This window comes from Vidua macroura, chromosome 28, assembly GCF_024509145.1.
Source record: "Vidua macroura isolate BioBank_ID:100142 chromosome 28, ASM2450914v1, whole genome shotgun sequence".
Lineage (NCBI taxonomy): Eukaryota > Metazoa > Chordata > Aves > Passeriformes > Viduidae > Vidua > Vidua macroura.
Genome location: NC_071598.1, coordinates 554,558 through 579,252, shown reverse-complemented (window position 1 = coordinate 579,252; position 24,695 = coordinate 554,558). Strand labels below are relative to the sequence as shown.

The window sequence follows — 24,695 nt, the reverse complement described above, 5'->3', positions numbered from 1 at the left end:
GAGCTGGCCGTGGTGCTGCGCGGCTCCCACCGGTGCCAGCCCGGCCCTTGGGAACGGGAGGCAGCCTAGGTTCGGGTGCATTTGTGCTCTTTTCCACAGGAAATTGACTCCGCTTTGCCGTTACTTGCTCCCAGTGTGATGGGTTTGTCAGGTGTGTGCTCCTGATTTTTTTGGAGGATGATGCAGGGCTCCGAAGTCGCCCTGGCAGGTTGTGCACGGGCGATTGGTGGAGCAGGGCAGTATGCCCGGAGGGCAAAGCCTGTGATGCCTTCTCATTCAGGGGAGTTTCCTGTGCTCACCTGTACCTGTGGCGTTGCCCAGCCAGGCGCTGACACGGTGTGCTCCCATGTGCTTCCCACATATTATGGAAAGGTTCTTTCCCTAGAGGGCTGGCGGGGCACTGACCAGGCTGCCGAGGGGAGGGTCACAGCCCCGAGGCTGCCGGAGCTCCAGGAGGGTTTGGACAACGCCCCCGAGGACGCACAGGGTGGGATTGCTGGGGTGTCTGTGCAGGGCCGGGAGTCGGGCTTGAGGATCGCTGCGGGCCCTCTCCGGCTCAGGATATTCCACGGCTCCGTGCTTCCAGCGTGCAGTGCCGTTTTCGGCAGGGAGGGCCAGCGGAGCCGTGGTGGCCGCGGTCTGCGCTGACACCAGCTCCCTTCGCGGGCGTTTCCCTCGGGACCCCAGCGCTTTTGGTACCTGAGAGTTTTTAGTCCAAAAAAAGCACTGGAAAGCCTGATGCTCTCTTCCCGCCCCCGTCCGGGCCGTGCCGGGCGGTGCCGCTGCCCAGGTCCGTGCTGGGTGCCGGGGCTGTGCCGTGGCCGTGCCGGGCCGTGCCGGGCCGTGCCGGGGCTGTGCCGGGCGGTCGGGCCCGGGGCCGTGCGGGGCGGTGCCGATTCCCCGGTCCGTGCTGGGTGCCGGGGCCGTGCCGGGCCGTGCCGGAGTGTGCGGAGCGGTCGGGCCCGGGGCCGTGCCGGGGCCATGCCGGGGCCGTGCCGGGGCTTTGCCGGGCCATGCCGGGGCCGTGCCGGGCTGTGCGGAGCGGTCGGGCCCGGGGCCGTGCCGGGGCTGTGCCGGGGCCGTGCCGGGCCGTGCCGGGGCCGTGCCGGGCCGTGCCGGGCTGTGCGGAGCGGTCGGGCCCGGGGCCGTGCGGGGCGGTGCCGATTCCCCGGTCCGTGCTGGGTGCCGGGGCCGTGCCGGGCCGTGCCGGGGCCGTGCCGGGGCCGTGCCGGGCCGTGCCGGGCTGTGCGGAGCGGTCGGGCCCGGGGCGGGCGGTCGGGCGCACGGCTCCGCCCCGGGGCGGCGCAGCGCAGGCCCCGGCCCGGCTCCATAAGGCCGCGGGGCCGCCGGCCGGACCCAGCGCCCCACGGGAGGGGCGATGAGGGCAGGGGGCGTCATGGCCCGGGCCTGGAGCTGCCTCTGCCGCCTCCTCCTCTTCCTCATCTTCCTCATCTTCCTCCTGCCGCCGCCGGCCGCGCCCGGGCAGCCCGCGGGTGAGTGCGCGGGGCCGGGCCGGGCCTGCCGCCCGCACCGCGCTCGGCCCCCCCCGTTCCCTTTCCCGGACAGCGCCGTTCCCCCTTCCCCGTCGCCTCCGGAGGGTCGCGCCCCCCCTTGTCGCCCTCCCCGGGGCAGCCGCTTCCCCTCCCCTGCCCTCGCAGGGGCCCGGTGGGGCAGAGCCCCCCACAGCCTGGCCAGAGCGCGGTCCTGCCCGCTGGCCCCGTGTGCCCCGCGGGGTCCCCGGGGACGGCCGGTGCCCGCAGGAGGCTCCGGGGGCGGCAGCACCGCCTGTGCCCTGCCCAGCATCGCCGGCGCCAGCGTGCTCCGGCTCGGGGATGCCGCGGAGGGCCCGGCGGGGCTCCGGTGTCGGGAGTGGGACTCCAGAGGGGAGCTGATCCCGGCAGTGGCCTCGGGTCGCACCTGCCCGAGAGCGCCGGCTCTTTGCCGCTCCATCCTCCCGTGTCAGGGCCGGCCGTGCGCTCCCGGGAGCTCCGGCCGGCTCTTGCGGAGCAGGGGGCGAAGCACCCCGGCACAGCCCCGAGGGGCGCAGGGCTGCCCGGCCTTGGCCGGCCAGGAGCCCGGGTGAGGGGCAGAGCCGCGCAGGCTGCTGTCCCCAGGGAGGTAGGGCAGGACTCAGTGCCATCGTTCTGCGTGGCTTGGTCCCGTGCTGTCCTTAGGGACTGTTTATGAATTGAGATGGTTCTGTTTATGGGCTCTTGTGGTGCTGATTCAAGGCTGTACATAGCAGGCAGAAATGTCTCCTCTGTCATTGTTTCCCTCTCCTGAAGGGACACGTGCACTGTGTAAAACTTTTGTGTTTGTCATTAATGCATGTTTTTCTAGTCAGGTCTTCCCAGCTGAGGAATATACAACTTGATACTGGTGCTTCGTGCTGAGGACAGTGCTTCTGTGGTGTGTGCCTCTCCCTGAGGGATTCTGTGCTGGAATCTCTCACTTGCTGCGTTGTTGCTGGAGGGTATGTGGGCTGTGTGAGGTGAAAGCCAGCTTTGACAGATGGTGCAGCACGTTGGGAGCTGCCTGACTGGAGGCCGAGGAGTGATGTCTGGAGTTATGCATCTCTGAGATGTCAGGTGCTTGTGCTTCCAGTGGGTGCTTGGTGTTTTGAGGAATTAGGTTTTAGTTCCTGCCTGTAGGAAAGGAACACCGGTGCCAGTTGCCGATGGTGGATGGTAGTGTTCCTCTTTGCCTTTGTAACTCTGTCCCAGTTATTAATGCCAAACCTTCCATGAAATATACCATGAAATAAACATCCCTTGCCTGAGTATGAGCATGAAGGAGAGGGTAGAAACCTCCAACTCTTGGGTTATAATGTAAGTGCTTTTGACACACACGGAGATGTAAGGCAGAAGTGGAGTCTTACCAGAAACTATTATCTGAAAATTCCTGAATGACCATAATCACATAGTGGTGTGTAGCCTTAAGGGATTTGTGTGTGTGGCTTTCCCTCTCCCGTTTGTGTCCATAGAAGCCTTCAAGATTTGACTATATGAATTCAAAAAAATTCACAGGCAGAGACTGCTTTGTGCTACTCCATCTCTTTCTTGGTACTTGGTGTCATACACACACCAGGATGTTCCAGCCAGGCTTGACCACAATTCTTGAAGTGTCTAAATGCTTGGGTTTAAATTTCTGGGGAGATAGGGTGTTTGGTTAAGGTAACTCTTTTCTTCAGATCACAGAAAACACAGCACTGCCTCACCCCTATTGCAATAAATCTGGGACAATCATTCAAAGAGTGGGTTTGTGGTGATTTCCTCCATGTGAAAAGGAAAGACATTTCAGTGTAGCTAATGTTGCCTCTTGTAATGCCTTGCTTTTGGAAAAAGGAAATTAGGACCATGACTTTAGAGTTTCTGTATGTCTTGATCATTATTATTTCACAAACTAAAAATCAAAAAAGAGGTAAGAATGTGCATTTCACAGTTCCCTTTGGTGGCCAGATGTAAAGCCAGGGATGTCTCTAAAGAGAAGCTTCCCACGGAGTCAGCTGAGAAAGCAGAGCTGACATTCACAGCTGGTAAGATGGGGAGGAAGTGAGTGGGCTTGGTGTGCTCAGCCCCTGCCCATGGGCACGCTGTCGTGGCTGGGAGGGAGTGACTCAGGGCCAGTGACCCCCAGGAGGGTTCATCTTGCTGCAGATAGCACAGCTTTACCCTGCTTCCCCTTGTGAGCAGGTTCTGAGGTGCAGAGGATGTTGTGACAGCACCAGTGGACACGTGTGACAGTCCTTTTTGTAGAACAAGGGGAGCTGTTGTCTTGCAGACAAATTGGGCTTTAGGAAGGGCAGAAGGAATGGGGAGAGTCTAGACAGGAAACACTTACAGCATAGGTCTGGATTTCAGCAAGGGGTGTAAGAATTTTCTAGGAAATATTTCTGTGGAAGAGCTCCGTAACCTGATCAACATCCAACATCCCCAGAGGAATACCAAAAGAAACTTCATGAACTGCTCTGGCCAGATTTAATGTTATACAAATATTCCAGGTGAGCAATACATCCAGAGGAATTTGCTTCTCTTGCCATGATAATTGGTCATCTCTTCCTGCCTCCTAAAAGGCACCAGCACAGCAGGAGACCCAGCAGTCTGAAGACTGAGAGCAGGGGAGGGAGAGAGGGAAAGAAAAGTCCCAAGGAATTGTGCCTGTAGAAGAGCAGCTGGCCAGATGTTCCCAGGTGTTTCAAAGATGAAGCATCACTGAGGCACTCTTTAGTGTTTGAGGTATGGGAGGAGCAGGAACTGCTGGCTCCACAGAAAACATTCCTGCCTTTAGAAGACTTGTTATCTCTGTGTTTTGTATAAACCTCTAAGCATTTTTAAGTGGACTTGGATAATATTTCCATAGTGAAAGTGAAGGAGGTTTTTGCTTGCAGTAGTCCAAAGAGTAAATCCTACTTCAGCTGTGACCTTAGTGCAAAAGTCAAGTGCACCAAAAAAATGCTTTTCCTGGTGTGTCATGGCCTGGAGAAATCCACGGCAGCAGTTCTGTTGTTTTGGAGGACATTTGTAAGTAAGCCAGGTCAGGGAAGTTTCTCCTCAGACACTGCTTGGCAAACTCCTGTATGATTCTGAAAATAGGATATGGAGAATGCAGATTGAGCTGGCAGCTGGTACCTCCCAGTCAGATGGGATTCAGGCTCCATAAAGACTGGGATAGCAACCCCAGTGATTTGAGCACGAGAGAAGTATCTGTCAGAAGTAAGTGGCTTTGAAAGGATGGTGCAAAGTGTTCTGAGCTGGAAATAATTTCTGTACAAGTATGAGAGGGTGAAAAATGGGGAGCAGGAGCATGTTGGCAGGAAAGGAAATGAGTGTCAGAGTAGGTTAAATGACAAGTGAATCAGACATGTGCTGCCTGTTTTGAGTTTAACCTGTGGAGATCCATAAACACACACAGCACGTGTGCCTTGGTCTGTGTGAGGCCTCGCTGGGCTGTTGTGTCCTGTTGTGGGGCTGTTTTGGATAGGTGTGTCTGACTGGAGAGTGGAGCCAGAGCAGCCTGATATGAACAGGCAGAGGTGAAAGGAAATACTGACTACTGATGCTCCTTAGTTGCAGGAAAGGAGGGGCAAGTATGACAGCACGCTGGAAATGTAAAGATGTGGAGCTAGAGAGAAGGGGGTGAATGGTTGCCCTCCTCAGGGGCTCAGAGGTGCAGCCTGAAGCACAAGGAGCTGATGGCTGGGGACTGGGGATGCTCCATGTGGAACTGGTCCTGCCTGGCCCTGGGGGGGCTGCATGGCTCTGTAATGCTTTTGGCACTTCTGGTGAGCAATCCCCTGCCAAAGTGTGGAATGACTCGTGCAGCTGACCTCAGCTATTAATTGTAATCAATTGATGATAACCACAGTTAATGAGTTTTGGTATTTGCAGCTGACCTGCTCACATGCTGATGAGCTTGTTTTTATGAAATTAGCTTGTTTTGTGGTGTAACAGGCCACGGTCTGAACTTTCCTCTTTTTAATTTTTTTCCTTCTGCTGAAGAGTGTATCTTTGACCTTCCGTTGCTAGGCCTGGGAAGGAGTCATAGCTCAGGAAGGATGATAATGGAGGGGAAGTGTGAGTGTGGGGGTGGATGTAGCTGTGTGCTGTGATTCTGTAACTGACCCAATGACCCACGGGCATGCCAAGGTCTAGCAAGACAGGGGATGCAGTCTGACCTTTGCTGAATGCAGATCTTACCTGTCAGGCACCCCCAGAGCACCTGAACATCCCCAGAGCTTCCCTCAGTGTCTGGAGAGTCGTTGTGGCTGTGATGTGTTCCGGTGGTTTTCAAGCTCCCACATGCCGTGGAGCATGCATGGAATTCCTATGGAGGATTTGGGGTGGGGATGATGAATCACATCTTCCTGGTTGTCTCCAACGCTTGGTAATTAATGGCAGCCTTCAATGAGATAAGATGAGATAAATATGGTCAGGGATGCAGTTGTGCTCTTCTGATCGGAAGCAAGCCCTCGGCTCGGAAATGGGTCATCAGCATGCCACGTCCTCAGCAGTGACGTGCTACAGCTCCAGCAGCTGCCAGAAAGCACCTGACGGTCAGAAGTCCTGTGACTTGCTGAAAAACGCGTTCCAAACTCTACCTGGCCTTTGTAGAAGGAAAACGTGGGAGCAGGGTTTGGCTTTCTGCTCGGCTGCACTTGTCCCTTGGGTTGGATTTTTGTTGAACTACTCTGTGCCCTCTTTGAGGGTTGCTGGTGATGTGTGAAATGCTGCACAAGGCACTTGGCATGGAAACAGGTTATTTGGGAAGTGAGGGGCAGTGCCAGGGACATACCTGCTGGAGACTCCCACCCCCATCAGCTCCCAAACTGGGGGTGCTGAAGGATGGGAAGGTGGGGAGAGAACTGTCAGAGCATTCAGAGACTTGAAAAGTGGCCACTTTTAGTGCTGTTGCTCTAAGAGGATCCTCTTCCCAGAAATCCCTCCCAGTTCTGCTTCATGTGATGATTCACTTACTTGTTTTCTGCGTCCAAGCTGCTCTTGGGCAAACGTGTGGTATTTCCAAGCAGTGCCAGGTCTGCCTGTGTCCTGCTCTTTGTGTGACCTGTGCCTCCAGAGCCTGGCCCGAGTGTCCCTCCCCAGTGCTGTGGGTGGGGAGGGGACAAGTGCAGCCCTGCAGGAGCTCGGGGCTGCTACGAGTGTGTGGTTGGACATGACAACAGACAGAAGTGATTGCTGCAGTGTGTGCTTTTGGTGGTTCATTCCAGGGAAGGAAGCAGCCCTTCCCTCCCTCGTTTTTGGGCCAGGGAGGTACTGACACTGTGTTCTGTAGCCAGTGAATGTCAGGGGCTGTTTTCAGGAATTTTATCTCTGCTTTTGTAATACCTTTTGTCTACAAACAGCATAGTAATGAACGTTCTGCTGCAGTCTGTGCCCTGTGTGAGTTCCTGAGAGGCAGTGGGGCTGTGCCTGTGCTCGGGTGACAGAAATGCTGTGTGGCAGACCAGGACAGTGCAGTGCCTCTGAGGCCTCCTGCCATGGCCACGTGTGCTGTGACAGGAGGGAAGCTGGGAGTGGTCTGATGGCTTGTTCTTCGGGGATTGTGGTGGGAAGAGTGTGGAAGGGACTTGCTTTTCCCTTGGGATGCCTTTTTGAGTGCTCACCCAAGGTGATGATGCTGTGTGTCAGCTTGCCAGGGATGGGAAGAGGAGGGGAAGGCATCTGAAGGAGCCTGAATGTCACTGCAGCCTGGTGCTTTTTGGGGAACCCCTGGCATTTAAAGCCTGCCCATTTTCCAAAGGATGGAACAGGCCTCTCATGGAGGCTTTGAGCTCACAGTGCTGTCCTGCAACTTAGAGAAGCCAAAGACCCTTTGGAGATGGAGTGTGAGTTTTGGTGTGCTCAGAGGGGCTGGTTTTAACTGGATGCAGCATCTCAGTCCCACTTGAGAGATTTTGGAGGGTCTTGGACACCAAACACTTGCTCACCGCCCCAAATGTGGTGATTATTTCTGGAGACAGTGAGGATAACTGTTCCCTTCCCCCTGCCTTTGTTGGGAAGCTCAGACTCTTCTGATGAGCTCATCGATTCCCCTGCCATGAGCCAGGAAAAGTATTTCTCTGGATGCTGCCTGTGATCTGGCTTGGCCAACCTCCTGCTTCCTGGGTGAGCAGCTGCGAGCCAGGCACCAGCAGATGCCACCACTGATGGGAAAAGTAATTTGCATGCACAATTTCTTGTTGTTTACATAGTTAATATACAACAGCTTGCAAAAACTGATAAAGGGAACTTGGACGGTGGACTTGTTTGGTTCAGGGGATCTGTCTGATGTTGCATATGCAAATATATAAAGGGATCTGTGACAGCTTCTTTGTTGCAGGGATTTGTCTCACCCCAGTTGTTTTGATGAGGCCCTTGAGAGCTCTCTAAAAGCATAATGAGTATTAGCACCAGCCTCAGGTCAGGAGTTTGGCTGTGCTGTGCAGGGCCAGGGTGTGAGGCTGAGCTGTGCCATGGGGAAGAGCAGGAGCTGCTGGAGCTCTTGAGAGAGGCTGCAGGGGCAGTTCTGCAGCTTTGCAGCACAGGACACTTGGTTTGACTCTGGGTGTCCTTGAGCGAGTCCTTGCTGTGCTGACCTGCCTTAAGTGCTGCTTCTGCTGGTGAAGAGTGGTGCTGCATGAGATGGGTGCTGGTAAGACAGTATTTGGAATGTGAAGACTTCAATTTGAATCTTTCTGGAAAAACTGGTGTCTCCTGTGCTGTTTGTGTGTTGTTTTCTCTGGGCCCTTGCAAGGCAATCCAAGTGTGCCTTGCTCTGAGGTTTGCTCTGTGCTCTTCTGTGTGTGGGCTTTTCCTGAAGTAGTGTTTTCTTCCTTGTGCTTCATCCTCTTGATTGCTTTGTTCCTCTAGCCAGTGTTTCTGTTCTGCTTTCCAGGCTTCCAGGAGATTTCCCTGCTCACTTCCTACGAAGTTGTAACTCCACAGAGGTTGGGAAGAGAACGACGAGAGGCTTCCAACAGCTCCTCCATACAGGTACTGGGCAGTCTGAGACACATCTTCAGTTTAGTGCCTACTTCCAAATAAAGTCCGCCCCAAAGTGACCTGAAATGCCTGTGGGATGCTGCTGGATTCACCTGGCAGCAGGGAAATGTCTGTCCTTGCAGAGGGCATCACCTCTGGCACTGCTGGCAGCTGAGGGACAGGAGTACCTCCCTCCTCCAGAGGTCGTGAGTTGCTGCGGTGGATTTTTGATCTTGCATCATGTTCAGTAAAAAAACTGTGTTGTCCTCTTTCTGGCTCTGACTTGGAACTTTCCTGTGGAAGTTTTAGAAGGACAGAACAAGAAAACCACAGTTCTATTTTGAAGCCATTTCTTTCATGGGATTTTTTCCCAGTCACACAGGAAGGGATGCTAGGTTCTCGAGGCAGGGACAACTATAAAATAAATTTCAGGCTCATCCACCTTTGTTGGTTTCAAAGACTGTTTTATTCATTAACCTTAGTAAAATGCACCTTTCTTTATACTCAGGACAAGGTGTCATATGCTATTGAGATTGAGGGAAAAGAATACACCATTCATCTAGAAAAGAACAAGTAAGTGATTAACTTCTTTAAATGATTCAATTACTCAAACTGTTACATCCAGGTGACAAGCTGGCAGGTACCACACGAGTTTTGAATCCTGGGGTTCTGTGTGGGAAGTGCAGGTACATCCCAGCCCTGCAGAATGGGAAGAGGTTGAGTCCTAGTGTCCTGGCCATCAGCCAGAGATGTTTTTTGATTCCTGCAGCCCTCGGGAACCCCCTTCAGAGCAGGAAGCTGCAGATTACTCTGAGGAGACCCAGGGAATCTACAACTCTTTCTATTCACAGCTAAAAATAAATGAGCTGAACTGTATTTCAAGTAAATGTTTTCACTTTTGTCTGGCTCTTGTTTATTGTTTTAGTTTTGTGTTTTTTCCTGTCTCAGTAGCACAAGGAGGATAATAAACGAGGACAGTGACTCTCTCTCCAAGGTCTGAGCACTGAGACCTCACAGCTGATACAGACTCTGGCTGGCTGGAGTTTAAGGGCTGCTTGCAGCACCAGCACATGGTCACTTACCAGGCCACTGCTGGCCAAACTGCCCTTGTGATAGAGACACAACTGTGTGAGCCCTTGGGGACTCCAGCTGCCACTTGCCAAGGCCCTGACCCTCAAATGTGGGAATTTAGCTGCACCACACCAGTGGAATTGCCAGGATGGTGCAGCAGTCTTAGGCGTGGGAGACTTTCCAATGCATTTCCTCCTCAGTCTGGGGAGGAGAAGGCATATGCAGCAGTCTGAGGGCTAGATTTTTTTTTTCTGCTTAGAAACAGGCTTTTAGCACAATTAGTGGGTTTTGCTGCTTGTTCTACTCTCTGAGGTGAGGTGGTTTGCTTGATTTCATTAGCAGTTCTCTACCATTCTGCTCTCTTGAATTTTGCTGTGAAAATATACTATTTCTTTGTTAATTTTAGAGGGTTTTCCTTTTTAATGTTTCCTTATTTAATTGCAATTTACCTATTTTGATTAGGGCTGTATTCCAATGTCACTGTCATTCCATGAAATTCCTCTTGTATTCCTTGTCCCCTTTCATTGCAGAGAACTGCTGCCCAAAGATTTCACAGTTTATACCTATGACAAGGAGGGAAAGTTGCAATTGGAATATCCAGATGTCCAGGTAGGACTTCCATCTATTCATACCCTCCCTGAGGGTGGCTGGAACAGAGCATCTGTGGGATGAGGGAGTCAGGGTTACAGAAGGATAGTTGTATTTTCTGCTGGGCTCCCTTCAGTACCCACTGCCCTCTACCTGAAGAGAGTCCTTAATTTTGGATGAGAAAGGAAGACCTGTATTTTCTGATGTGGAGGTGCCTGCTGTCTCATTAGAAGCTGCTCCTCTCTACAAGGCAGTGCTGCTCTCAGCTCTTGGTGTCACCACTGGGGTGCTGCTGTCCTTGTCCCACAGCCCGGTGCAGGGCTGGTGTCACTTCTGGCCACTGCCTGCCTTTCTCCAAGGCCTGGAGCTCACACTGGCTGCTCTGGGGGCTGAACAGGCAGCTTTGCCTTTGCTTTTGCACACAGTGAGCTTGCAGACTGGTCCCTGAGCCACTGTGGGCCACTGGCCCATCCATTGGGCAGGGCTGGCTGTTAGGAACCAACAGCTCCTCAGGGTGGGCTGGTCTGTTAGTCCTGAGCTGCTGGAAGGGATGGAGCAAGTCTGAAGGACCTTTGAGAGGGATGTGACCTGTGTAGTGTTGGAGTTACTCCACAGAAAGCCTGTTTGCAGCCCTCACTCTGCACGAGCAGGCTGCCTGACGTGTTGCATTTGGAAATGTAGAATTGAAAGCAGGTTGTGTGATACAAAATGCAAGAGAGCTTTCCTAATGGCTTCACTCTTAGGGATCAGTGTTGTTCCTTTGAAAGGGAAGTATTAGTCATACATGATTCATAGGATCTTGTTCTTGAAAGTAGAGCACCTGAGTCAAATGACTATTTGCTTCCTAGTTAAAAGGGATTGGTTACAGGAAAAGTGCTTTTTCAGCATTAGGTCACAGAAGTCTCGCTGGCCCTGAACAATTAGCACAAGCCCTCTGTGCTTTCTGCGTTCCTTGCTGAGCATCAGAATCTGCATTATAGACCCCTATATCAATGTCTAAAGATGCCCTTGCCAGAGAAAATGGAGTGTGTTTGCCCCATGCTACCCCTTGTCTAGTTCCCAGAATTTGGATGTCCAGAGTACCCAGTGGGAGTACCCCGTGTGTCAGGGCTGCACTGTGCAGCCAGAGAGCTCTGGCAGCCCAGCTCTGGCTGGGTGCACAGCAGGTGCTGTCCCTCCTCCTGCTACAGAGAGGTGACAGACAAGCCAGAAGTCTCTGCCAGAAGCCTGAAGAGTAATTTGGCCCAAATTGGGAGGGAGGGGCTGGCCTCGAAATATTTGAGGCAGGGTGGAGGACAGAACAGGAGAGGGATAGCCTCGGTCAAGTTAAGAAATCCAGCTGTGGTAAATTGAACTGAATACATTTTGTCTTCTTGAGCTGTAATCACTGCTGGTCAGTGGCAGATCAGAGGTTGCCCTGGGTGTGCAGGCACGCCTGAAACACGTGTGTAATGCACCTTGTTTTCCTGTCCAGGATCACTGCCATTATCAGGGATTCGTGGAGGGGACCCTGGATTCCCTGGTGGCTGTCAGCACTTGCTCGGGGCTCAGGTAGCACAACTCCTCCTTTGTTCCCTGCTGTCACATTGTGGCTGCTGAACCCAGCCAGGGAGTCACTGGCTGCACTGAGCTGCCTTGCTGCTGTTGTCCTGTGGCATCTTTTATTCAAGGAGTTCACAGATATTTGAAGTACCATCAAATAAGTTATTACTGCAGTTTGTTACCAGAATGCAGTAAGTTGGTTTCAACACATATTTGGATTATTTTTTAACTTGCACAGATAGTCATGACAGCTGTACCTATTGCAGAAGTGGAATGTTGAACATTAGTCTCCAAATTTCACAAAATTGGCCCTAAACCTTATGCACCTAAGTCTGATGGAATTGTTTTCTACTTTGGGCTAATTGCCATATATCGTGTGCCACTGATTTTTTGCAGGGCCATGTCAGGAGCCCGAGTGGCAATAGTGTATTTGAACTCGAGTATTTCTGTTTAAGACCTGTGATGTAATTCCTGGGGCATTGCAGGGCCTTACAGAGGTATTTAGTGTCCTGCATTTGTAAGGCCTTGCTCAGTGAAAGGCTACAGCCAGGCCTGGAGTGAAGTGTGCTGGTTCACAAGAGCTGAGGTATAGGCAGGCTTTGGTTATCCAGGAATAACTCTTCCTTTGTTTGGCTGTAAAAATTCTGGGTTGCTGTCCTCTGTGCTCAGTGCCACATGTCTTACACACTGCCTTATTTTAGGGGTTTGGTGACAATAGGGAATGTCACCTATGGGATTGAGCCCATGGATCCCTCTTCTGGCTCTAAACACATTTTGTATCGACTGGATAATGTGAAGAAAGAGCCCACAGCGTGTGGAGTAACTGCTGAAGGCCAGGAAAGGGAACATGCAGAGGGAAATCTCCATCCCACTATGACCCAGCTGCTGCGGGTAAGTCCTCCCCAGTCCCACATAAGGGGTTTTGTGAGTTCATTTTAGAGCGTGGAAGCAGCTTATCAGATTTCCTGGGACTTAGCACATACCTAAAGGTTTATGATTTTTGCACTAAGGGACAACTCAGTTTCTTCCCCGAAGCAGCCACAGTTCTCCTCCTGCTTCTGCACACAGCAGTGAGGGTGGGACAGCTGATGAGAATATTCCTAGGCTTTTTTGGGAGACTTCTAAGGGCCAGAACATGACCCTCATGGAGAGGCTTGTTAACAAAGTACTGCATCAGGAGCCAGGAGAATACTGTCATGTTTATTCCATCTTCCTCACCATCACAGTAGAGTTTGGTGTGAAGTCCCCCTTGTCCTTCAAGGACTGTCTGTACAGGAACAAGATGGAAATGAAAGCAGAAGAATGAAAAATGTTGTGTTTCACATCAAAATCATTGGCATTTGCTTGTAGAATCTTTCTGCCTCTTTATCAAAGCGTGTGGTGACTTTCCAAGGCAACCTGTGCAGAGGTCCCTTGCTTTTGAAACAAGGGAGGTCTTTGTGCAGCTGAGTTTTAGTGTAAAACACAGAGAGTCTCATAGCATTGGATTACACTGCTCGGGTTTGGCACCGTGTGCTTTGGGTGTGTCTCAAACCACTGGCGGTGTCAAGTGAAATGTGACAACGTCATGAGGGGTTTTTTTGTTTACGCTTGAATTAATAAATCTGAAGTTGTCTAAAACATTTTTTTCCCCAGAGAAAGAGGGCGGTCCTGCACCAGACAAGATACGTGGAGCTGTTCATAGTTGTGGATAAAGAAAAGGTGGGAATTCTGTGTGACTTTTCATTTTTTTCTCCTCAGGAGAGGGCCTGGAAAGCCCTCAGGTTTCATTACTCCCAAATTAATTGTTGAAAAATACTTGATCATTTACCCAAGTTGTGCAAATATGCTACCCTGGAAGTGGATAAATGTGTGCAATGCAATCCTCCTCAGAAAAGGAGTCAGCCATCAGACAGGGAGAGGTTCTGTTAGCAAGGAATCTCCTACGTAAGGAAAGCACGTGGTAAAAAGTGCCTTTGCTGTTGTCTTTGGAATGCTGAGCAGTAGCAGTGAAGATGTTGTCTTGGTTAGCATCTTCTTGGAGATTTGGAGCCAGGCAAAAATGTTTTGTTCCTTTTTCTGACTGGTGTCTCTATCTCTTCTCTTCATGAAGCTAAGTTTCTTTGTCTTGCAGTTTGAAGATTTTGGGAAGAGTGAAACAGAAGTAAGAGAACATATGGTGCAGCTGGCAAACTTCCTTGACAGTGTGAGTAGGAGGGATGCTGTGTGCTGCAGCCCTGCTGCCTTTTGGAAATGTCCACCTTGGGGTCTCTTCTGGTACCACTTTGGGGAATGCATCCCCATGGAAGCTTTTCCACCTCTAATCCACCTTGAGAATTAGTTTGGGAAACTATTCCAATCTGTGCTACATCCACTGAGTGACAGGACAGATTGTTGCAATTACTGCAATTCTTGTGTCTGTAGATTATTGTAATTCTTGTGTCTTGTGTGTAAAGGTTAGAGAAAAAGCATGTCTGTAACTCCACTATTTCACATGATATTTGGCAGAATTGAGACTTTTTTATTTCTGTTTGGTATTGTCTTACACTGTAGCCAGTGTGGCATTTAAGCATTGATCCTGTAGCTAATGAAGGTCTGAATCACAGGGAAAATGCATTCTGGTGGTTCCAGTTGTGTACTAGCTGTGAAAAAAAAAATCAAACCCACACAGAAAAGATGGATGCTTGCAATAAGATCTGTAACACCAGGCCAGTTGTTTTTGTCTGAAGATATTAATGACTATCTCTCCTCCTTTTTCTCCCCAGATGTACGTTATGTTGAACATCCGCATCGTGCTGGTCGGTCTGGAGATCTGGAAGCACGAGAACATCATCAGCACGGATGGGGGGGCTGGGGACGTGCTGGCCAACTTCGTGCAGTGGCGAGAGAAGAACCTCGTCCTGCGGCGGAGGCACGACAGCGCCCAGTTTGTCCTGTGAGTGCCAGCTCCTTCCCTCTGGCCCCAGGAAGTTCCTTCTGTTCCTGCCTGCTCAGCCCAGCTGTAGTGCCTGTGCTCTTCTCATGCACAGGGATGGTGTGGAAGAGGCTGACTTTCTCTGTAAACACTTAAATTAACAGAGTAAAGGAGTCTTGAGCAGACAGCAATAGGTTGACTGGTGCCACTTGTGCTTGCAGTCAGTAGCAGTGCTCCTGTGTCAGCCTGGGAAAGCTGGAGCAGCAGGATTTGTGCCCCACAGGCAGGAATGGTGTGCTGATATGGACTCTGTGTGTCTGTACAGATAGATGATGGCCTCTCCTTTCTCTTCATGACTGCAGGAAGAAGGGTTTTGGTGGCACAGCTGGAATGGCCTATGTGGGAACAGTGTGCTCCAAGAGCCATGCAGGAGGCATTAACGTGGTGAGATTTCTTCAGTGATCTCTGAATGTGATAGAGGTCAGAGTTTGCACTCTGAAAGTCTTCCTGGAAGTGCAGAGTCTTTCATAACAAAGCTGAAGTGGCTTAGTGGGGCTCTTGTGTTGTCCCCAACAATTTCTGACACTTCCAGAGTATCTGGATCACAACTTCTCTGTAGTCCTGCTCAGCTTCAGCTCTGCTCAGTGTGCAGTACTCATGCAAAAGGATTTCTCAGAGAGGATTTCTCGGTGTCGTTTTAAGCATCTCTGCCTCGAAAGTATGTGGGAGCTATAGGGGTTCTCAGATCTGTCCTGTGCTGTCTGACCTGCAGCTGTAATCTCCCTGAGCAGTGCTGGTTCACTGTGTGTTTTATATGGAATTGCAGAGCCTTAATGAACCAAGCTGCTGGTCTCAGATAACTCACAATCCCAGAAATCTGGCTTCTTTGGACCAGTGACACAAGTGCTGGAATTTGCACATTTTGGGAGAGCTGGGCTGGTGTGGAGAGTTCTAGTTTTTGTGTTAATATTGCAGCTGCTCTGGAAAGTGGAGGTTGTTGGGTGGTGTCCCAGAGAGGTTTCTCTGAGGGCTCTTGCTGCTAAGCAAACTCCATGCACTTGGTTGGAAATGCAGCCCTGTTGGACTGAGAATCCTGATAGCATACAGACAGAATGGCAGAAGGGTCTCCTCGGCACAGAAGTAAACATTGACTTTGTCAATGTTGTAAGCTCTGTGCTGACTGCCTTCTGTGTCACTCCTGTGCAGTTTGGAAGGATCAGCATCCAGATGTTTGCATCCATCATGGCTCACGAGCTCGGCCATAACCTGGGGATGAACCACGATGACGAACGCGTCTGTCAGTGTGGGGCAAGCAGCTGCATTATGAGCTCTGGAGCGTCGTAAGTAGCTGACCAAGGGAGGGCAAAGAAGGCTCAAAATGCCCCATCCATGTGCTTTGTTTTTATGGATTACTTTCACCTTCAAATGCCCCTTGCAAAGAGTCCTGTTGTGCTTGTAATGGGGAAAGCGAATGTCCCCCTTGTTCTGCAAACACAGGGGTTCTGGCTTGGCTTAGTGTAAAGCTCAGCTCATTTTCTCCATTGCAGGGGATCGAGGAACTTCAGCAGTTGCAGTGCAGAAGACTTTGAGAAGCTGACACTCAACAAAGGTGGGAGCTGCCTGCTCAATGTCCCAAAGCCTGATGAGACCTACAGCGTCCCGTACTGCGGGAACAAGCTGGTGGATGCTGGCGAGGAGTGTGACTGTGGCTCACCAAAGGTTTGTAGCTGGGTGCTTTCCCAGTGGTGCCAGAGCAGTCTTGTGCCCCCTGCTCAGAGGGGACAGTTTGTGACAGAGGGGAAGATTTTGTGACAGCCCTTGTGTCCTCAGGAATGTGAAAGCGATCCGTGCTGCGAGCCAGGAACTTGCAGGCTCCGATCCGGTGCTGAATGTGCTTATGGTGACTGCTGCAAAAACTGCCAGGTAGGAGACTGTGGTGGTGTTGGGAAGCTGAGAAAAGGAGAGCATTGGCTTAGTCAGTGCATCTGTGAGAGGGAGGTGTCCTGTGTGTCCACGGCCCCACGAGGACACTCAGATGAGAATTCAGATCAGTCCCGTGTTTGGGGCGTACCGCGGGTCAGGCGCAGCGCCAGTCTCTGCTGTGAGGTTCCTGTTTTCTGATGCAGTTTTCCCTCCCCTCTCTCCTCAGCTCCTTCCTGGAGGCACAGAGTGTCGGGCCAGCACCAACGAGTGTGACCTCCCGGAGTACTGCAACGGCAGCTCCCAGTTCTGCCAGCCAGACTTCACGGTGCAGAACGGGCACCCCTGCCACAACCAGGAGGCCTACTGCTACAACGGCGTGTGCCAGTACTACGACGCCCAGTGCCAGGACATCTTTGGCTCCAGTAAGGAAGGGCACAGTGTTACAGTCTTTCTAAGAGATGTAGCTAAAGAATACACGAAGTTTATTTAAAATACATTTATTTGCTTGTCACTAACAGAGACCAGCTGGCTTTGGCAGAGTATTTGAAGCAGTGGTAGTAATGGCTTAGCATCGTGGTCATGCATTCTTCCTGTGTTACACTTAGTTCTGTGCTGGACATAGTTTTGTTGCACTTACCACTTCTGGTACAGTGGGATTTCTGCTCTGTAAAGAAATATCAAATGCTAGAATTGACTCAGGTTAAATAACTGTTTTTCTCCATTTTTAAACTTGGAACCTTGTAATTCTGACATTGTAACCTCTTCAGTGTTTTGACCAAGTTCCTAAGCTCGCTGCTGCATGGCAAATACTTGTTGTAGCAGGGTAGTTGCTCGGGGTACAGGAGATCCTGTGTGAGATGTTTCTGTGCCTGGGTAACGTGGCTCCTCTCTCTGGGGGTGGGCTGTTGTTTGCAGAAGCCAAAGCAGCCCCCAACATTTGCTTTGCTGAAGTGAATTCCAAGGGGGACAGATTTGGCAACTGTGGTTTCCATGGCCATGACTACAAGAAATGTTCCAGCTGGTGAGTTGAGCCCAGTGCGTTGGGAAGTTCTGAAATACATGGCTGGGAGTCTGTATTTGGGTGCTGTGGTGTCAGTTTGGGATGTTGTAGGGGGTGCACAGGGGAGGGATGCAGGGCTGTGCTGAGGAGAGCGTGTTCCACATCTCCTGTCAAGGATTGTGCTTTCCCTAAGTGTTCACATATGGGAAGATGAGAAGCAAATCATCATGTTTTCCTTAATGTAGAGATTCCAACAGCTTACAGAAAGAAGGGATAAACTACTCTTGCAGCACTGGAGTGAAGCCCAGTTCAGTTTTATTTGTCAAGTTGCCTCAATTTTGTTTTCAAGTAGCATCTTCCAGTAGAAAGGAAAGATCGCATCAAACACATGGTAGTCTGGTTCTCAGAATAAATCCAAGTGTCACTACAGCGTTCCTGTGTTGCTGTTGTAGGAATGCCATGTGTGGGAAGCTGCAGTGTGAAAATGTGAAAGCCATGCCTGTGTTTGGAATCAAGCCTGCTATTATCCAGACTCCCATCAAAGGCACCACATGCTGGGGGGTGGATTTCCAGCTGGGCTCTGATGTCCCAGACCCAGGAATGGTGAATGAAGGCACCAAGTGTGCTAATGGAAAGGTAATTAAAGATTTTAAAATGATATCCTAATGTAATAATTTGGGGTATTCATGGGAATAAAATTTTCAGCTGCACTGTTTCATGAATAGTTACGACCATTATTTTTGGATGCCTGGAGTTAATGTGAAACTAAACGAGTCCATTGATTCCCCCCACTGCCCAGTACTGCACTGCATGTGCATCAAACCTTTAATGAGCCTTTCATTTGTAGGTGAAGCAAAAGGAATTGAGTTTGTTGAGAGCCAGAATCTTTGCTCTGCCAGTGAGCAGAAGAGCCAGGCCCACACAAATGCCTCGAAGACAGCTTTCAATTAAAATCCAACTAAACTAAAGAGTGCAGAAGCTTAGCCCTAGCAGAGGAATGTGCATTCCACATGTCCTTACTGGGCACAATTTAATTGCTGTTCCTTTACATTCAGACTGCAGACAAAAGGCTCCAGTGCCAGCTCAGCCCCATGCTGAGAGGCCTTTTGTGGAACAGAGTTTCTGCAGAGTTTGGAATTATCAGTGAGAGTGTGCAAGGCTTTGTGGCAGCAAGCACAGCGTGGCTGTGGGCTAGGAGCAGGGATCTGGGCAGGCAAGGGGGCACTGAAATGCCATCATCCCTCATCTCTGTGCATCTGTCTTCCCCAGATCTGCAGGCACTTCCAGTGTGTGAGTGCCTCTTTCCTGAACTACGACTGTGACGTGGAGAAGCAGTGCCATGGGCATGGGGTAAGCAGGGAAGAGAGAAAGCAAGTTTTAAAATTGTGATTAATACCTTTATTTTTCTGTTTTTAGAAACTGTAAAAGTCTCTATAAAATGCCTTTAGGCAAGAGAACCTGTAGCAGTGTCAAAAAAATCTTTGACAAAACTCTGCCAGGCAAGAATTCCCAATTCCAGTATTGCTAATGAAATTTGACTCTGCATCTCACAAAGGAAAAAAAAAAACAAAAAAAACAAGCAAAAGCTATGGTGTGTAAGCTGTTGGGATAGCTAATCATTGGAAGCTCTTCCTGAACAGTGCTCTGTGTGCTCAGTCATGTGAAATCTTGGCATGCCTGGCCAAGGACTGTTTGGATTTGGCTAAGGAGTTACTGGGTAAAATTCTCCAGGCTGAGCAGTGCGAGGGACAGAACAGGTCATGGCTGCTGCAAGCAGATTTAAATGCACACAAATGGAAGTTACTGAGTATTTGTGTTTTGGACTACAGGTGTGCAACAACAACAGGAACTGCCACTGTGAAGCAGGCTGGGCCCCTCCTTTCTGTGACTCCAAAGGCTACGGGGGCAGCGTGGACAGTGGCCCTCCATACAATGGCAAGTGGCTGTGAGGGCTGGGGCTGGCTGCTCCAGGGCAGCCCACGTGTTGGGGAGCTTTGGTGCATGGCTCTGCACGGGCTTTCACTGGTTTTCTGCTCAAGGTGTTGCACTCCTGTCTCGGGATGCTGGGGGAGGGATCTGGACTGTTTAGTTCAGGTGACTTCTGCCACCTTGGAACAAAGATCCTCTTTGTATCCAGGCTGGGAAGGGAAGCCCCAGTGAAGGGAAGCATGATTCCTGCACAAGAGAAAGCAAACTGACACAGCTAGGAAGTTTGCTTTACTCACTGACAGTTTCAAAGTGAAATAGGAAGCCTGAGCCAAGCTCTGATTTGGAGAAAACTTATGCTGTGTCCATGTGGAGTGTATAAAGATGGGATTGGTGTAACTTCTGTGGGCTGCAAGAATGATCTTGGAGACTTTTTCATAAGCTGGTGTGGGTTTGGGAAAGCTAGGCACTCTGATGCAATGACAGGCTGGAGAAGCACACTGGAGCTCGGGCAGATCCCTCAAATCCTCAGACAGAAAAAGGGAAAGGCTGTTTTAGTACAGCCTGCAGGGGAGAAGTTGCTGCATGTAAAAATGTCAGGATTAAGAACCCACGTTCTTTGTTTACAGCAAACAGTGGCTGGAGAAGAGGTAGATTTAACATCAGACCAAAAGGCAGAAGCTCTGTTTCCTCTCCCATAAGATCTTTAATAATGAAACATTACAGTCATGAAAAACGAGGACTGATCTACTGATCTAATGTGCTGCTGCAGCCCAGGGTATCAGCTCTGAAAGATAAACAGAAAGGATCATTTGGGCATGTATCTTATTGGATTCTTTTGGGTTTTTCCTATGAAAAATGGAAAGCAGTTACAGAACCATTCCTAGCTAATCCTCTGTGCTGTTACGAGTCAGGTGGTGGTGACACCACGTAAGGCTAATTTCTTCTCCGTGGTTTTGTGCCCTCAGACAAAGACACCTCGCTGCGCAATGGGCTGCTGGTGTTCTTCTTCCTGGTGCTCCCCCTGCTCGTGGCTGCTGCTCTGGCCTTTGCAAAGAGGGACAGGCTGAGGCGGAGCTGCAGGAGGCTGATGTCCCGCTGCCACTCGTGAGTGCCTCCTCCTCTCTGCCTTCTGCTCTGCCCTGGAATACTCCATGGGTGTTTGTTTACACCAGCCAATGCCAAAGTGTGGAGGCATGTCCCAGTCCCAGGATGTCAGGTGAAAGCTCCTGCATCCAATGGCACATGTGGCTTGCCTCTGGCAACGACAGGAAAGATAAATCCATCCCAAATCAAGAGAGCAGAGAGTTTTCTCTTTACTGTTATGTTTGTTCTTGTGCATTGGTGATAGGGATTTATACTTTGGGTCCCATCTTTTTATAGAGGGGCAAAGGGAAGCTGCCAGAGTCCTGAACAGAAAAAGGGCTGTTGTTGTTGATTAGATTTGTGTAAATACTGTCTTTCTCACACTTGATACGTGCTAAGGTAGTATAAATCCAGCTCAGGTTCACAGTGCCTGGCTTCACAGCCTGCACAGTCACTGTGTCTGGGTTATGTGCTCACACAGTCCATATCCACTGGATTTCAGGTCACTCCAGTCACCTCCTCCTCGGCCAGACACTGAACCCAGGGACTACCAGCACAGAGGCTTCTCCCGTGGCATGCCTTATCCTCCGAGAGCTGTACCCATGGTAGGAATCAGCTACTTTCCCTTGCTCTATTACTCAAGTAAAGAGATTAAGGCAGTTGCTCTAACTTTTGCCCTAATAAAAGCTTTAAAGTTACTTCTTAATTTCTGAAAGTTATGTCTCTCCTTGATAAAGCAGAGAGAACGTTTGTTTCCTAAGGGTTGTGTGGGGGGCTCCTCAGTGTCCCAGTTTAAGCGTTGTCCCAGGCTGTGCTTAGTTTACCTGCTTTGCTGCTCCCTTTTCCTCATGACAGATGCCCAGCCCACGTGAGAATCCCTCTCCTTGTCAGAGCAGTTGTCCTCTTAAAGCCACAGCCAGGCAGAGCACACTCCCAGAGCAAACCAAGTGCTGTTGTGACCAGCCTTTCTGTGTTTTTCAAAATCCAACAGTTCCCAGACTGCTGTTGCTTCTTCCTACTGAGTGTCTCAGAGGAAAGAGCACCTCTGACGTTGCCAGGCTGGTTTGCAAGTGTTCTTGAGCGTCACTTATTTAGTGAGGCAAATATTTTGGTACCCTGTGTGCAATTGGTCAACGTTCTCTGTATATTTTCTTTGTAGGATATGCATCCAAACACCTTTCCTGTCCCAGCTTACCCAGTTAACCAGCACCCTCAGCAGGCTTTCCACCAGCCCTACTACTCCCCGCCGCAGTACCCGGCGCAGCAGCCGCAGAGGGTGCCCAGCAGGTCAGTGCAGTTACTGCAAATGCCCCCTGGCAGTGGCACTGATGGGATTTCTTGTCACTCCCGGGAGCCCTGGCATGTTCCACCACAGGCTGTGTGTGAGTGGGGCTGACTTTTCACTGGGAGAAGTTTCTCCTTCACTTCACCCTGGAGGGCAGCGCGTTCATCCCGCGCTGTCACGGCTGTGTGGTGATGAACGAGGCTCAGAGCGCTGCTGTGCGCGCAGATTAGCCCGGCAGGTGGACGAAAGGCCTGTTAAAATAGTCAGTTTAAAAGCAAACTACTCACAAATCTGTCATTGTGCTGATTTGTGAATGCTATGGCCAAGTGCAAAACCATTTCTCTTACCTTTGAGCAGAAAGTTTTCCCGTATTTTTCATCTTACTTTTGAATTGAGGTTGTGAGATGCAGTGCTGTGCGCACACAGACCCAGGAAGTGCCGGGGGCTGGGTGGGAGCACCCTAATGTAGCTCATGTTGGTGGGGCTCTTGGGCCGGGGGTCTTTAGAGAATTTTGGGAGAAAAGGTGAGTTTTAACAGATGGGTGTTCCCAGAGGATTTCAGGCCATTGAAGGCACAGTCTGAGCGTGGTGTGTTCAGAACGAGTCCTGGTGTGGAGGCAGGGCTGAGGTGGCCGGGCACGGTGGGGTGTGAGGGCTGTGGGACTGACTGCTCCTCCTGTGTCCCCTTGCAGGCCCCCGCCCCCGCAGCAGAAGGTTGTACCTCAGGGACCGCCAGCACAGCAGAAATGTTTACCTCAGGGACAGTACTTCCCTTCCCGACCGGCACCTTTGCCTCCCAAATAGCTTTCGGCTTCCTCGGGGCCTTCGTGCGAGCTCACCTGTTGGCTGCGACAGCTGAAATTGCAGTTCCCCTTCTGGCATCCCGTGGGCAGCCTCCCTCTGCAGCCTGGGACAGGGCAAACCAGAGATCCCCACCAGGAATGTAGAACTTTACACTCAATAAATACCTCGACCAAAGCTCCAGGGGCTGAAACACCCAGCCCGTCCCTCGCTCTGTCCAAGCTTTGCCGCTGCAGCCAGGCTGGCAGCAGGAGTGCAGCAGCCTGCAGGGAAATAATCCTGAAATCCAGCACGTGGGTTTGGGTCTCCCCATTTCTGCCACGAGCCCTGGTAAGGAAGTTGTCCGATTTGTTGTTGTCTCTCTGACTGTGCAGTGAGGAATTGGAGTAACCCGTTTGCAAAGCAAGGAGATCTGGTCAGTTAATTTTCAGTTACTCTGCATGGACTGGAAAGTGTTTCCCAAGTACACCTTAATGGCATAAATGGAATGAGGTCTCAGAGGACTTTTTCAGGAAGACAGATTTTAACCATGTTTATGCATGTATATATGTTTATAGATGCATAATAATGCACTTAAATTCTTAACTCCATGCTGACTGACACTAAGCTGTGCTATAGGAGCACTGAGTTTAATGCTTTTTAATTAGAGAGTGGCTGAACGAGACTCCTGTACTAATTCCCACTAATACATGGATGGGCAGTGAAGATAAAGGTACGAGAAGACACGGCCATATTCTGGTTTTAAAAAATGGGGGGTGCTGTTAGGTTTTAATTCAGGTCTAGAGACAGCAGCGGTCCCTGGAGAACACTGGGAAGTGGGAAGCGTCTCTGCCTGGACCACCAGAGCTTCTCTGAGCACTTTAAATGGGAGCCTGGTGATAGGTGCACCCTGTATTTAACAGCCAAGCCCTTGTAGTGTCAGTCAGGATGCTTCTGGGCTACTGTGTGTCAGACCAGACTGCCTCTGCTCCTGCACCATGGGCTAGACTGGATTTTGGAACTCCTCCTGAGCAGAGGTGCTCTGCATCCACTGTGCTGGGAGAGGGAGCTGTAGATCCTGATCCTGTGGTGCTGTGGGTAGAAGCTGGATGTCGTGGTCAGAAATAGAAATCTATTGCACAAATTGCTAAAAGTGAGGTTCTATTGCACAACTTGCTAAAAGTGAGATAAGTGCTGAAGAGTGTGCTGGGCTGTTTCACTCTGTGCTCGACACAAGCACAGCTCAGTCTGTAAAATCCCCCTAATATTGCCAAAAAATAATCTTTTCCTTTGTATATACATACATAAATATATATATAGTGTGCGCAGTAATAAAATACTTGAACTCCTGTGGTTTCCCATAAACTTAGATTAAGATTTATAACACTATTAAAATCTGTAAAATGTCACCTAGAATTTCACCAACTGTACTGGTGGGGGGTCTCCTTTTTGTTCCAAGATAATCAATTACTTCCTAATTGTGTTTCTGTGTCCCGCTCTGCCTGAGCAGGCTGTCTGTCTGTCTGTCTGTCACAATGAGCTCTGCAGCTGGATGCAGCCCATCTCCAGCCCTGGTCAGAGGGTGGGGAAAGAGGAGGGGATGCAGGGATTGAAGTCATCCAGAGAGATGTACTTAACTGTGTGTGACACGCTGTGTGTGTGAACTAAACTATGCTGAAAATGGTGCCTTCACTAGACAAAGAGTTTTTGTACTCCCGGCGTGCACGTTGGAGTAGCCGCAGTGCAGGGGGCAGGCACTGCTTTGAGAAGCGATCCCAGGGACAGGAAATGGCTCCAGTTTTTGGTGTTGAATACTGAAGATGACTACTGACTTTCTTTTGTGAAGTGTACGGACACCTGTCCCGGGCCGGGCGGGAGCCGTGGCCCCCTCTGCAGCCGGCCCCGCGCTGCTCTCTGGCCCAAGGGCTGTTCCCGACCCCTTTGTACAGACCCAACAAGCAATAAAGATGCCAGTTTTGTACAAGTCTCTGCCTCGGCCTCTGCTTTCAGGGGTGGGGCTGTTACCTGTGGGGCAGTTACTGGTGGGCTGTGGGGCCGTTACTGGTGGGGCCGTTACCGGCCGGCCATGGGGCCACTTTGTGCAATGCCACCACTGCTGCTCCT

The 24,695-nt window shown here is 50.7% G+C and overlaps 2 protein-coding genes across 2 annotated transcripts in view; both read left to right on the top strand.

Moving 5' to 3' along the window:
• The window catches only part of TACC1 (transforming acidic coiled-coil containing protein 1), a 43,467-nt gene extending 41,171 nt beyond the window's left edge, over window positions 1-2,296 (top strand). The window contains exon 15 of the transcript XR_008440860.1: window positions 2,286-2,296. The gene's annotated coding sequence lies outside the window, so the exon portion shown is untranslated. The remainder of the gene's footprint in view (window positions 1-2,285) is intronic.
• Window positions 1,327-24,555, top strand: LOC128820212 (disintegrin and metalloproteinase domain-containing protein 9-like). Its single transcript, XM_054000837.1, has 22 exons — window positions 1,327-1,493; window positions 8,392-8,489; window positions 8,986-9,050; window positions 10,079-10,157; window positions 11,611-11,687; window positions 12,380-12,569; window positions 13,314-13,379; window positions 13,792-13,863; window positions 14,423-14,592; window positions 14,934-15,015; window positions 15,778-15,911; window positions 16,119-16,290; window positions 16,402-16,494; window positions 16,721-16,916; window positions 17,410-17,515; window positions 17,947-18,130; window positions 18,764-18,844; window positions 19,324-19,429; window positions 20,389-20,527; window positions 21,009-21,111; window positions 21,666-21,793; window positions 22,484-24,555. The coding sequence occupies exons 1-22, from the start codon at window positions 1,379-1,381 to the stop codon at window positions 22,593-22,595; spliced, it is 2,568 nt and encodes an 855-aa protein (XP_053856812.1). The 5' UTR covers window positions 1,327-1,378; the 3' UTR covers window positions 22,596-24,555.
• The last annotated feature ends 140 nt before the right edge of the window (window positions 24,556-24,695 follow it).

What these genes read in the sequence shown, in the direction of transcription:
- LOC128820212 (XM_054000837.1), top strand. Translation starts at nt 1,379, where the DNA reads ATGAGGGCAGGGGGCGTCATGGCCCGGGCCTGGAGCTGCCTCTGCCGC. An exon ending in CCAACAGCTCCTCCATACAG is followed by an intron (nt 8,490 to 8,985) that starts GTACTGGGCAGT and finishes CTTTATACTCAG; the next exon opens with GACAAGGTGTCATATGCTAT. An exon ending in TGGCAAACTTCCTTGACAGT is followed by an intron (nt 13,864 to 14,422) that starts GTGAGTAGGAGG and finishes TTTTCTCCCCAG; the next exon opens with ATGTACGTTATGTTGAACAT.